At 51.0% G+C, this 13829-nt stretch overlaps 1 protein-coding gene across 1 annotated transcript in view; it reads right to left on the reverse strand.

Moving 5' to 3' along the window:
* The window catches only part of DLL3 (delta like canonical Notch ligand 3), a 53414-nt gene that overhangs the window by 19082 nt on the left and 20503 nt on the right, over positions 1-13829 (reverse strand). Inside the window, exon 6 of the mRNA XM_060258423.1 lies at positions 114-330. Coding sequence (XP_060114406.1) covers positions 114-330 — 217 coding nt within the window. The remainder of the gene's footprint in view (positions 1-113; positions 331-13829) is intronic.

Consider the following 13829-nt stretch of genomic DNA (forward strand, 5'->3'; position numbering starts at 1 on the left):
AGACATCAGGCTGTTCATAACACCCGTCTGAACTCTTGACAACACGCTTGTCAGATATCAATCAAATACCCACGAAGGAATGGTGGGAGGGAGGGAGGGAGGACGTGACTCACTGTTCAAACAGGGGTTATTACTGCACCGGTCGATCTTCCTCTCGCAGTTGGACCCATGGTAGTTCCCGGGGCAATGGCACGTGTAGCCGCCTGTGCGCTTTTCCGCGCAGGTCCCGCCATTGAAGCATGGCCCGTCGGCGCAAGTCATGGCGCTGACTTCACAGTTCTTGCCGTAGAAGCCTTGCGGGCAGGTGCATTTGTAGTTGTTCTCCAAGTCCTGGAAGAGAGAAAGAGGCCGTCACATGAGTGGGACTTCCTGCCTAGGATGAAAGAGATGGAGGGGTTACCCAGGGATTTCTTCTGCACACCTCATAGAAAATAACTGGGAGCCGAGAATTCCCCCATCATTGGAATAGAGTTTGTGCATCTACACATCCTCAGTAGATTGGGCTCACCAGTCCTCTAATCTGCTGCCACCTTTTTTTTTTTAAAGAAGAACCATAAGGACAGACGAACATAAGAACCCTGCTAGATAAAGACCAGTGGTCCTTCTAGACCAGCATCCTGTCTCACACTGTGGACAACCAGTTCCTCTGGATGGCCAACAACGGCATAGAGGCTGAGGCCTTCATAAGAACATCAGAAGAGCCCTGCTGGATCAGACCAGGAAGGGGCCATGTAGTCCAGCCTCCTGTCTCATACAGTGGCCAACCAGTTCCTCTGGAGGGCCAACAACAGGGAAAAGAGGCCAAGATCTTCATAAGAAGAGCCCTGCTGGATTAGACCAGTGAGAGTCCTTCTAGTCCAGCATGCTGTCTCACACTGTGGCCAACCAGTTCCTCTGGAGGGCCAACAACAGGGAAGAGAGGCCGAGGCCTTCCCCTGAGAAGAACCTCAGAAGAGCTCTGCTGGGTCAGACCACAGAGGGTCCATCTAGTCCAGCATGCTTTCTCATGCTGTGGCCAACCAGTTCCTCTGGAGGGCCAACAACAGGGCAGAGAAGCCAAGGCCTTCCCCTGAGAAGAACATCAGAAGAGCCATGCTGGATTAGAACTGGGAGGGTCCATCTAGTTCAGCCTCCTGTCTCTCACAATGGCCAACCAGTTCCTCTGAAGGGCCAACAACACGGCAGAGAGACCGAGGCTTTCGTAAGATCAGAAGAGCCCTGCTGGATTAGACCAGTGATTTAATCCATCTAATCCAGCATTCTGTCTCACACAGCAGCCAACTAGTTCCTCTGGAGGGCCAACAACTGGGCAGAGAGACTGAGGCTTTCATAAGAACATCAGAAGAGCCCTGCTGGATCAGACCAGTGAGGGTCCATCTAGTCCAGCATCCTGCCTCACAGTGGCCAACCAGTTCCTCTGGAGGTCCAACAAGGCCGAGATCTTCTTAAGAGGCCTGCTGGATCAAACCCGTGAGGGTCCATCCAGTCCAGCATCTTGTCTCACCAATGGCCAACCAGTCCCTCTGGAGGGCCAACAGGGCATAGACGTTGAGACATTCCCTTGATGTTGCCTCCTGGCACTGGGATTCAGAGGTTTACTGCCTCCAAGCATGGAGATTCCCTTTAGATCTACCAGCTATTAGGAGTCTTAGTATCATCATGTTCTTTTGGGCAGCCTACCAGCAAAAACTAGATATGAGTAGTCTCTCTGGCTTCTTCTAGCATCTCAGCTGTTGAAAACCTTACCTTAAAAATGTGCCAAAGCAAACCTCAAGCAACGAAAATCAAAGCAAAAACAAGTTTCTAAAGATCCAAGTTCGTACAAGGAGATTTGGTCTGGCTCAGCAGCTTGGCTCTCGCAAAACTCACCTTGACTGCCAACATTTTGGTCTTAAGATCCAAAGCTCTTTGGATGAAGCAGCTGCCAACCAAAACACACTACCGGCTGCCTTTAAACATGGGATGATTTAACAGATTTATTTCAGTATTGGAAAGCTAGCAGCTGAAGAGAGATGGCAGCCCCAAAGCGGAGATTGCACCGGATAGTGACACTATTTAAACCACCTTTGCTACACAGAATTTGGAGGGCCGCTAGGGCTACCAACCCCAAGCTGGGGTCTGGAGTTCTTCCAAAATTTCAGCCGATCTTCAGATGCTAGAGATCGGTTCCCCTATAGAACGTGGCTGCTTTGGAGGGGGGACACTATGACATTGTGCCTCCCCCACGGCGCTCCCTCCCCTTGCCCCAAACTCTGCAGGCACCACCACCCCACTCTCCAGGAATTTACCAAGCCGAGTGGCAACCCTGGGTTTCCCCCCTCTCTGCTTTATCCTTACCCCAATGAACGAGACCAGCCTAAGGTCACCTCTGTCAGGTCCTAGCCAGACATGCTAACCCCCACATCACAATTGCCACAAGTTGAGCTACCATGTATTAGCACGCACACCATATCAGTAATCCAGTTATACACGTCTGTGAACTTGCAGATGTTTGAGGCTTGGAGGTGAACTTGCCTAGGTCCTGCAAGAACCATTCATCCCTTGTTAATAACTTGTTTCCTTTTCCTGTAAAGCTGTTGGATTTTATGGCCCTTTTGAAAGTTTAGAGATTTGCATTTGCTAGAAAAGAACGTCTCTGAGATAGTGCAGAATGTTGCCCCACCCCCCCCCCACCCCCCAGCTTGCTTCGTTCAGTTCCGTCTCTTTCCACCTGTGTGGTGTTATTCTGTCAGCGTTAGCCGCTCCCTGGAAACTGGGATTCTTAGAAGCATTGTTTCTGTGGACTGGTAAATTTATTTATAAAATGAACTGTTGTAATGGTGTGGGCTTGAAGATGATATTGGATTTATATCCTGTCTTTCACTCTGAATCTCAGAGCAGGCTACAGTCTGATTTGTCTTCCTCCCCCCACAACAGACACCCTGAGAGGTAGGTGGGGCTGAGAGAGCTCTCCCAGAAGCTGCTGTTTCAAGGACAGCTCTGTGAGAGCTATGGCTGACCCAAGGCCATTCCAGCAGCTGCGAGTGGAGGAGTGGGGAATCAAACCCGGTTCTCCCAGATAAAGAGCCCGTGCACTTAACCACTACACCAAACTGTCAAAAGGCTGCCTAGCCTGATTTCCCTTGGAAGCTTGCTCTCTCCACCAAAACTGACTCGATAGGAAGGGGGGCTGGTTGCGAAGAATCAGTAGTGAGGAGGAAAGCACTCTGCACATGCCCAGAGGACCTTCCACTGCCTTATTAGAGGGGCGAGTCCTGGTAATCCAATGGATTCGTAGGGTGCCATTCCCTCAAGTAGCACCCAAACACGCCAAGCGACACCACTGGGTAGATGAGCTGCCTCAGAATCCTTGTAGCCATTCTTGGGAGGACTGCCCCAAACCTCTTGAAGATATCTTGTATGTGAGCAGCTAAGGAAACCATGGCAAGCAGAAGAACAATAGCAAATGGACTTTCTGGGGAAATCACAGAGGAGGGGAGAGTCCCATAAACCAAGCAGGATTAGCACGCCTCAGAACTGTGGCTCTTTGGGATTTCTCATTCATGATTCTCCAACACGCAAATGCCCAGTTTGGATTCTGCATCTCCCCCTCCCCCAGCACACATTTAACTTGGAAACCTTTATTTTCCACACCATTCCCCCATTAAATGTATGCTAATCAGGACTTTTTGTAGTAGCAGCAACTCTTTTGCATATTAGGCCACACCCCCTGATGTAGCCAATCCTCCTGGAGCTTACACTAGGCCCTGTACTAAGAGCCCTGTAAACTCCAGGGGCATTGGCTACATCAGGGGGTGTGGCCTAATATGCAAAGGAGTTGCTGCTACAAAAAAAGACTGCAGATTTATACCCTGCCCTTCTCTCTGAATCAGAGCGGCTTACAATCTCCTTCCCCCACAGCAGACACCCTGTGAGGTGGGTGGGGCTGAGAGCTCTCCCAGAAGCTGCCCTCTCAAGGGCAACTCTTACGAGAGCTATGGCTGGCCCAAGGCCATCCCAGCAGCTGCAAGTGGAGGAGCGGGGAATCAAACCCGGTTCTCCCAGATAAGAATCCGCACACTTAACCACTGCACCGAACAGGCTCTGTATGCCATTAATATTATGTAGTATTTAGGACAATAGGAGCAACCAAATGAATTCGGATGCCCAGTGACAAAGAAAGGTGAAGAGAAGAGACTGCCCGTGGCAACCTCTGGGGAGAAAAAGGAACTAAAAAGGGACCGGTTTGGATCAGTTCTGAACTTCCAAGAACAGGAGTAGTGGCCGCCCTCAAAAGTCCCAGGCAGCCCATTTTAAAGCAAAATGGCTTCCCTAAGCTAACAAAAGCACGCAACAGATAAATCAATGGCATATTTGCTCTGCTCCGTAGGCAGCAGTGCAAAATGGATTTTAAAATAGAAGAGAGCCTCCTTCTCGCCAGCCATGACCTCACACATGCCCATGAACTTGAGAAGGGGAGAAGATGGCATACACCAGCCAGAGGAGTTTCCCCCTTTCTTTCCTGAGCTGAGATTTGGGGAGGTCAGGATGGAGAGGCATCTGTACTAATGGAAGGGAGGCCCTTTCATCTTTCAAAGGTCTCCCCCACACTCAAGTGCTTTCAGCCACAGCTATGGGGAAAGACTGGAATGTCTAGTCTCATTATCTGGAACATGGGAAGACCAAGCTAATTCCCTTGTCCCCAGAGTTGGCAAATGTCGTTGACACAGCATAACATAGAAGTAGCCAGATGGTGCGGAAACAGGCTTCAGTTCCAACACAGCGGGAGAGTTCTTCCTAGAGAGAGGGTTCGCCACTGGGGGAAAATTAAAGAGGAACCCCCCCCCTTCACCCCCCCCCCCCAAACCCACCACCCAGCTTAGTGCAGCAGTTCCAACACCTGACTGATGTCAGGGGTTTTTTTGGGTGTGTGGGGGGGGGGGTGTTTAAGCAGCCCCATGGCGCAGAGTGGTAAAGCAGCAGTACTGCAGTACTGTGATCTGAACTCTGCTCACTACTACCTGAGTTCTATCCCAGCAAAAGCTGGTTCAGGTAGCTGGCCCAAGGTTGACTCAGCCTTCCAAGGTCGGTCAAAGGAGTCCCCAGCTTGCTGGGGGGAAAGTGTGGAGGACCAGGGAAAGCAATGGCAAACCACCTCACAAAAAAAGTCTGCCATGAAAACGTGGTGAAAGCAACGTCACCCCAGTTGGAAACGTCTGGTGCTTGTACAGGGGACCTTTCCTTTCTTGAGTTTAATGGTTTAAAATGTGATTTTATTGAGTGTGTTTTAAATTGGTAGCCCAGGGGAGGGCAGAAAGTCAGAATATAAACTTAGACATAGTTCTAACTGGGCAAACGTAGTTGCAGCCACAGGTCTTCAAGGCTGTACTGTGGCACTGGGGGGCACGAGATTAATCTTTCTAAGAAGGCCGTGCACCCTGAAGTTCAGACAGCCGCAAAGCTCATCAATCTGAGCTCTTGCAGTCGCCTCGACCAGCCATGATGGGTAGGAATTCAATCTCATGGGGGGGGGGGGGGTCCCCATCCATGTTCAGTCTGTGGTGCAGAGCCACTCTCCCAATTTGATGTGCCCCACCACTGTAGAAGGGAGTGCATCAAAAGCCAAGCATTGATGCAACTGAACCAAAGACCCGCTGTGATTGGAGCTCAATTATTGGGTAGCATATCCTACTGGGCACTGTTACTAGGATTTGGGGAAATATTTGGACAATTCTTTCCCACCCCACAGTATATGTGAATTACTGAATGCTAGCCTGCAGTCGAGGCCTTCTTCAAGAAGCTCCCAGTAGGCATCTAAATCTTCCTCTGGAAAGCCCTTCGGGCATCCACATCTCTACCGCTCCTTGTGGCAGGTCATTCCCCTAAGCCAGTAATACTTGTTATCAGCAAGTGGCTTTTAACCGCTCAGGAATCTTGGAATGCCCTTGAGCGGCCTTAATAAAAACCAAGTTTGCTTCCTTCTTTGCATGTGACTTTCTACCAAGGTCGCTCCAGTTGGAAAACAGCACACACTTGTCCTTCACCCTTGGCAGTGTCTTCAGATGTTTTTGTCTTCTTAGGCGCAACCCATTTCTGAAGATGGCCATCACAGCTCTCAGCCTTGTAGCATGTCCTACCCACCCCTTGCCCAGCTGCCTGGGCCGTTACCCCAACCCCATTGCCCACTTTCAGCCTCATGCTTCAGTTCTTCACGCCCCGTTCTTTACACCTGTGATCCCAGCTGTCACCCCCTTCCCCCCCCCACCACCACCGCTGGCTTCCATATCTTTTTATATTCACCACTGCAAATGCTCACGTCCCATTTACCTCTTTTTCACTCTCCTCCTGCCGGTTCTGAGCCTCTTTGTACTACACCCGTCTTCTGTTGCAAAACTCTATTCAAAAGTACGCTCCTTGAAACTTACCTGTTCTCACATTCCACCTCCACCTACCCTTTTCTGCTCCAGTTTCTTCCAAGCCTTACCCAATTTTTATAAACAATTTAGGGCTATATCTGTGTGAGATTACAGATCTTTGACAAGTGAGTGTGCATACATCATGTGGGCGGCGCTTCCCTGCTTTGTACATCAGTGGGGGTGGAGAGTCATATAAAATCAGAACACCCCCTCCCTTGTGACATTTGAATGGCAAAAGAAACCAGGCAATGGTGACCAGTCATCTTTTCAGAGAGGAAGGAATCTGGTCTGTCAATGATGGTCTCTTCAGCTGGACCACTAAGACACACCAAACATCTACAGTGAACATTGCGGCTGTTTTGTTTATAAAAGATTGCAGAAGGCCTTGATTTTTTAAATATTTTTTTTGGGGGGGTGCAGGTGGAATCTCTTCACTGGTGCTTTGAGAGCAGAAAGAAGCTTGGCTCCTATAGGCGGGCAGGAGCAAAGGAGTTTCAACCTGGAGTCTTGTGTTCAGTTTTGGGCCACCACATTTTAAGAAGGATATAGACAAGCTGGAAGGGGTCCAGAGGAGGGTGGCAAAGATGGTGAGGGGTCTGGAGACCAAGTTGTATGAGGAAAGGTTGAAGGAGCTGGGCATGTTTAGCCTGGAGAGGAGGCGGCTGAGAGGTGATAGGGGCACCATCTTCAAGTACTTGAAGGGCTGTCCTATAGAGGATGGTGTGGAATTGTTTTCTGTGGCTCCGGAAGGTCAGACCAGAACCAATGGGTTGAAATTAAATCAAGAGTTTCCAGCTCAACATTAGGAAGAACTTCCTGACCATTAGAGCGATTCCTCAGTGGAACAGGCTTCCTCCTTGGGAGGCTCCCCTTCCTTGGAGGTTTTTCAACAGAGGCTAGATGGCCATCTGACAGCATTGAAGATCCTGTGAATTTAGGGGGAGGCATTTGAGTTTCCTGCATTGTGCAGGGGGTCAGACTAGATGATCCTAAAGATCCCTTCCAACTTTTGTGATTGATTCCATGAACTCCACTTCCCCATTTCACTCTTATAAACCACATCTGGGCACATCTATTTGCAATGCTCCCTCTAAGCTGCAGTCTTGTGAGCAAAAATCCTACTTTGTGAGCTGCTGGCATTCAGGTGGTGAGTGCGTAAGTTAGTGTGCTGTGGGGTCATCCTTCCTGAGCTAAGACAAAAATGGGTGAGCTGGAGGCTAAAAAAACCCGTCAGCTAGCTCATGCTAACTCTGCTTAGCGGGATCGCCGTTCACTTGGTGTGTGCAAGTAGGATACAAAAGTTCTTGCAGCTCCTGAACAGCTCAAATACAGAAACTGAAACGGGCTTGTTTCCCCCCGGCAAAGCCGCACGTTCTTGGGAATCAAGATCCATGAGTTTGGGAAGGCAAGAGGCATTACCAGAAGCAGGTTGCGGAGTTTCCTCGCTCCCTTTCTTTCCCTACCCGGTTGAGGCAACCAAATGCACAGACGGATGCGGAATCTGGGCCTCCAACGCTGACGCAGAAAGGAGATTTTTAGACAGAGCTGCCCCCCCCACCCAACCCAGCTGGGAAGATCAAATTAGGTGGTCCTGTTCAGAGTGGTGCACCTTCCCCATTTCTGGAAGATGGAAGATGCCTTAAAGGGAACGCACCGTCTCCCTACCTGCAGCCATGGATTTCTGCTTTCTTTTAGCTCCTCCCCCCCTCCCATCTGAACAGACACAAAAGTTCCAATGAATTGGCAAAACGCGTCGCACTCCAGGTCCGACGTCAGACGATTCCTGGATTGAGCTTGAGTTTGCCAGGGGTTGTGGAACGTCCATCAATGAATCAGGAAATTGTCCATTCAGAACTCAGCTCTAACACCCACAGGGATAAAGCCAGCACTTACCTGCTTGGATTTTAGTGAATTACCTTGCCGTTTTCTGCTTGAAACGTTTTGAGCACCCTGGAAGGTTCAGACGTGCTGTTTTTCCTTTTGAACAACTGACTGATGCAAGCAGTACCATCCTCTGCATTGTTTTTTTGAAATGCTCCCCAACCCTTGAACAGCAGTTTCCCATATGGAATGCAAGCAGTGTAGCTACTGGTGTCTCAGTGCTTTCCGAAACAAGTTTTGGAAATTAGAGCGGAAACAACTTGGCATTGCTAGTTCAGGCCTGTCCCCTAGGTGGCACCCTTTGCTCAAACATTTGACAAGAACCCTGGAGATTAATTTTAGATCGCAGTTACCTTAAAATCATACCCTTAAAACTTTTAAAAGGGAAAGTGCTGGTGACAAGGAGAAACTGAAAGGTGCCCAAGGCTTCTCATCAAACCTTTGCAAACCCCCCCCCCCCCAAAAGCTAGACCCCTGGATAAAGCTAGAGCTGTCTTGGAGGGCCCCGTACACAGAAGAACTAGGGAAGTTTCTTTCCTGCCTCCTCCACCCGCCCTCACCACAAAGGACTATGCAGGCTACACAAAGGCTTCTTTCGCATAGCTTCGAGGCATGTCAAAATGTGGTCCCACTTCCTGCTCTTATTCCAGAAACAGAATCAATAGCTGAGGCTTTGGGCACTACACTCAGTGTAGGATGCCCAAGAACAAGGTGGTGAGAGAATCACAGCCCCCCACTGTCTCCCAACTTCCCAGTAGCCAACAGAGCCAGGCATTTGGGGCACTGCCTGTGAATTCAGCCCACCCCGCCCCTTTGGGGGCCTGTCTATCTTGCGAAGTCAGAGAATGGCAGCCAGTGACAGTTCCCTCTTTCAGCCCTTTTCAGTGCGGGGCACGTGAGGCAGGCTTTTGGGGACTCGCCTAAGCGGCCTGGGTCAAAGGCACCCATGCAGACACACAGAGGGGTGGGCGACGAGCAGAAAGCCGCCAAGGCCACCCAGGGGTGCCACCACGAGATATTTTTACACGTTGGAAGTTTCAGGAAAAGCTCCAGAGGTTTCAGTTTCACTCTCCACAAATGCCTGACTGTAAGTCAGTCTTTCAAACGGTGCCCTTTTTGGGACTTCCACCATCGTACAAACGAGATACCTGCTCAAGCAACGGCATCCCCCCCGTTTCTTCTCTTCGTCTCCATCCTTCCTCTCTCCCTACAGGATGCAAGCTCCTTGGGCCAATGGCCTGCAGTTTTGGCTCGGTTAGTTAATACACAGCAGGGGTCCCCAACCACAGGGCCATGGACCGGTACCAGTCCGTGGCCTGCTAACAACAGGGCCACGGAGTGAGGCAGATGTGCCGCACTGCCCCATCTGCCCATGACCCAGGCGGATGAAAGAGGCAGGGAGGCAGCCTCGGCGCGAGGTAGAGCAGCCCCATTGTCCCTTCTGCCCGCTCAGGACCCAATCAGCTGGGGTCTTGAAATGGGAGGGGGAGGCAGATCGGCTGGCTGCTGGCTGGCCACCTAGCGGGGAGACGGCAGAAACAGCCCCAGTCTCCCCTTCCCATTTAAAGACACCCCCCCCATGTGGGGTACAGATGGGGGGGCAGCCTGGAGTGGCAAAAACCCCAGCTCCGCCCCCAGTCCGTGGAAAAACTGTCTTCCATGAAACTAGTCCCTGTGCCAAAATGGGAGCTGGGATGGCCAATGGTAGCTCTCCAGATGGGTTTTTTTTGCCTACAACTCCCATCAGTCCCAGCCATTGGCCATGCTGGATGGGGCTGATGGGAGTTGTAGGCAAAAAAAAACTGCAGAGCTACCGTTGGCCACCCAGTTATAGAGCCACGTGCAGAGATTAGACACATATGGCGTCATCACCCAAAAGCTCTGGAGGGCCTGATGCTGGGGGTGGGGCGGGGGAAGCAATCTACTGAGTCTCACTGACAGACCTGCCAAGAGAAGCCTCAGACCAAGACTCGCACTCGCAGCCCCCACCGACCAGATGCTGAGAGCAGGGATGTTACTGGGATATGAAGTTCCTGGAGACTTTGGGGGCGGAGCCTGGGGAGGACAGGGACCCACCCCCCAAAGCAGCCATCTTCTCCAGGGGGACTGTCGTCTAGTTGTAATGCCAGGAGAGCTCCGGGCCCTGTCTGAAGATCGGTAGCCCTAATAGCCATTCCCCCAAACGCTCTTCCAATTCTCCTGAAACGCTGTACTCCCGCCTCCCAACAGCAGCCCTGTTGAAAGACAAATGGGATAGAGAGTAAGCAAAGAGGATGAGCACTTTTCACGTGGAAAAGGGCGGCAGGAGTCAAAGCGAAGCGCGCCCATCTCCCTCCCGCTTGTCTCTGCTCTCGATCGGTTTCGTTTCAGCAGAATGCAAACTGTTCCCTTGCTTGCTTGCAGTCTCCGAAACAAAACCGTCGCTTTGGCAGTGAACCGAGCTCTCCCCTAGAGCTTTCTGCTGGGGGAAGAGGGTGAGTCTGCCGCACGGAGAAGCCAGGGAGCTGTGGATTATGCCCCAAGACCCAGATCTCTGTTTCTAGGCCCAGAATCTGCTGCCAGCTCCGAGTTGAAGCCCCAACATGGCCTTGCAAGGGTGGGGAGCCCTTTTAGGGCAGAGTGAAGCAACATTGTGCCCCAAAGAGGGTCGCTTCTCGTGGGGCAGATCCATACTGTGTTCATTCACCTGCATCAGCGCAGGCTCACCCCCAGACTGCTCCCTCCCCTCTCTCAATTCCCGTGCCGCAATCCTTCGGCTTCCTTCTGCGCTCTGCTCTGGGTGCTAATTTTCCGAACAGGATTCAGCTGGCGTTAAAATAAAAAGACAAGCAGTCATGGAGTCCCCTGGCTTTGCAGAAGCGCTCAGTGAAACCGTCTAGACGAGCGCTCGGTGCACGAACCCTAGAGGGCATTTGTGGATCAACTTGGAATGGGGAGAATCCATGCTTTGCGAGCCATCGCTGGTGACCCCCCCCCCAATGCCCCTAGTCCAGAGGAGGGTGACGAAGATGGTGAGGGGTCTGGAGACCAAGTCCTATAAGGAAAGGTTGAAGGAGCTGGGGATGTTTAGACTGGAGAGGAGATGGCTGAAGGGTGATATGATCACCATCTTCAAGTCCTTGAAGGGCTGTCGTATAGAGGATGGGGTGGGATTGTTTTCTGCGGCCCCAGAAGGCAGGACAAGAACCAACGGGTTGAAATTAAATCAAAAAGGTTTCCGACTCAGCATCAGGAAGAACTTCCTGACCTTTAGAGCGGTTCCTTAGTGGAACAGGTTTCCTCGGGAGGTGGTGGGCTTTCCTTCCTTGGAGGTTTTTAAACAGAGGCTAGATGGCCATCTGACAGCAATGAAGATCCTGTGAATTTAGGGGGAGGTGTTTGTGAGTTTCCTGCATTGTGCAGGGGGTTGGACTAGAGGACTCTGGAGGTCCCTTCCAACTCTGATTTCTAGGATTCTATCCTGTGAATTTAAGGGGAGGTGTTTGTGAGTTTCCTGCATTGTGCAGGGGGTTGAACTAGATGACCCTGGAGGATCCTTCCAACTCTAGGATTCTATGTCATGTGGCACCGGGAGCCAGAATCTCAGCTTCCATCTACTAATATCCACTAAAGAAAGAACAGCGTTTCCAATTTTCAGCACTGGGAGCAAGTCGGGAAGTGCACAGGTTGTAGCTACAGTGCCTGTGAAGGCCCAGGAGGCTGAGCTGGGGGGCGGGGCTGCAAAGGAGGGGCAGTTTCCAGCTCCTTGACCTTCCAACAGTTAACAGTGGGCTGCATGCACACATCTTTCAGCTTTCCTTGAGCCTGAGCTATCTTGGCAAGTGACAACTGAAAGCAGGGACATGGTCTGTCTTGGGAGCATCTCAGATGAAGGAGTTACGTGCATTGCCAAGTTAAGCAGGCCTGTAACTAGTGTAGATGCCAGATCGCTACGTGTCCAATAAAGAGGCAGGGAGGCAGCCTCGGCGCGAGGTAGAGCAGCCCCATTGTCCCTTCTGCCCACTCAGGACCCAATCAGCTGGGGTCTTGAAATGGGAGGGGGAGGCAGATCGGCTGGCTGCTGGCTGGCCACCTAGCGGGGAGACGGCAGAAACAAGTCCTATAAGGAAAGGTTGAAGGATTTGGGCATGTTTAACCTGGAGAGGAGGCGGTTGAGAGGTGATAGGATCACCATCTTCAAGTACCTGAAGGGCTGTCGTATAGAGGATGGGGTGGAATTGTTTTCTGCGGCCCCAGAAGGCAGGACCAGAACCAATGGGTTGAAATTAAATCAAAAAGGTTTCCGACTCAATATCAGGAAGAACTTCCTGACCTTTAGAGCGGTTCCTTAGTGGAACAGGCTTCCTCGGGAGGTGGTGGGCTTTCCTTCCTTGGAGGTTTTTAAACAGAGGCTAGATGGCCATCTGATAGCAATGAAGATCCTGTGAATTTAAGGGAAGGTGTTTGTGAGTTTCCTGCATTGTGCAGGGAGTTAGACTAGATGACCCTAGAGGTCCCTTCCATTCTCCTTTGAAGGTTCTTCAACTGAGGCTGGATGGCCATCTGACAGCAATGAAGATCCTGTGAATTTAGGGGGAAGTGTTTGTGAGCTTCCTGCATTGTGCAGGCGGTTGGACTAGATGACCCTGGAGGTCCCTTCCAACTCTATGATTCTCCTTTGGAGATTCTTCAACAGAGGCTAGATGGCCATCTGACAGCAGTGAAGATCCTGTAAATTTAGGGGGGGGGGGTGTTTGCCAGTTTCCTGCATTGTGCAGAGGGTTGGACTAGAGGACTCTAGAGGTCCCTTCCAACTCTGTGATTCTAGGATTCTATCCTGTGAATTTAAGGGGAGGTGTTTGTGAGTTCCCTGCATTGTGCAGGGGGTTGGACTAGATGACCCTGGAGGATCCTTCCAACTCCAGGATTCTGTGTCATGTGGCACTGGAAGCCAGAATCTCAGCTTCCATCTACTAATATCCACTAAAGAAAGAACAGCGTTTCCAATTTTCAGCACTGGGAGCAAGTCGGGAAGTGCACAGGTTGTAGCTACAGTGCCTGTGAAGGCCCAGGAGGCTGAGCTGGGGGGCGGGGCTGCAAAGGAGGGGCAGTTTCCAGCTCCTTGACCTTCCAATAGTTAACAGTGGGCTGCATGCACACATCTTTCAGCTTTCCTTGAGCCTGAGCTATCTTGGCAAGTGACAACTGAAAGCAGAGACATGGTCTGTCTTGGGAGCATCTCAGATGAAGGAGTTACGTGCATTGCCAAGTTAAGCAGGCCTGTAACTAGTGTAGATGCCAGAGCGCTGCGTGTCCAATAAAGAGTACTATGGGGTGTAAGTTCGCAAGGCTGCTGGGAGTCCTCGGGTTGCCAGCCTCCAGGTGGTAAAAAAACGACACAACTATTATCCAAGGAACAAAGAACCGCGCAACATTCGAATGGACAGAATGTTGCATGGTCGTCTGGACCGCAGTGGTGTCGTACATGGGATGGTTTGCTGTTTGTATCGCTGGATTGTTGACTAGCATGCAGAAGCTGCACACTGTGGATTACACTGAGAATTATTTTCCACA

The sequence above is a fragment of the Heteronotia binoei genome, chromosome 17 (assembly GCF_032191835.1).
Source record: "Heteronotia binoei isolate CCM8104 ecotype False Entrance Well chromosome 17, APGP_CSIRO_Hbin_v1, whole genome shotgun sequence".
Classification (NCBI taxonomy): domain Eukaryota; kingdom Metazoa; phylum Chordata; class Lepidosauria; order Squamata; family Gekkonidae; genus Heteronotia; species Heteronotia binoei.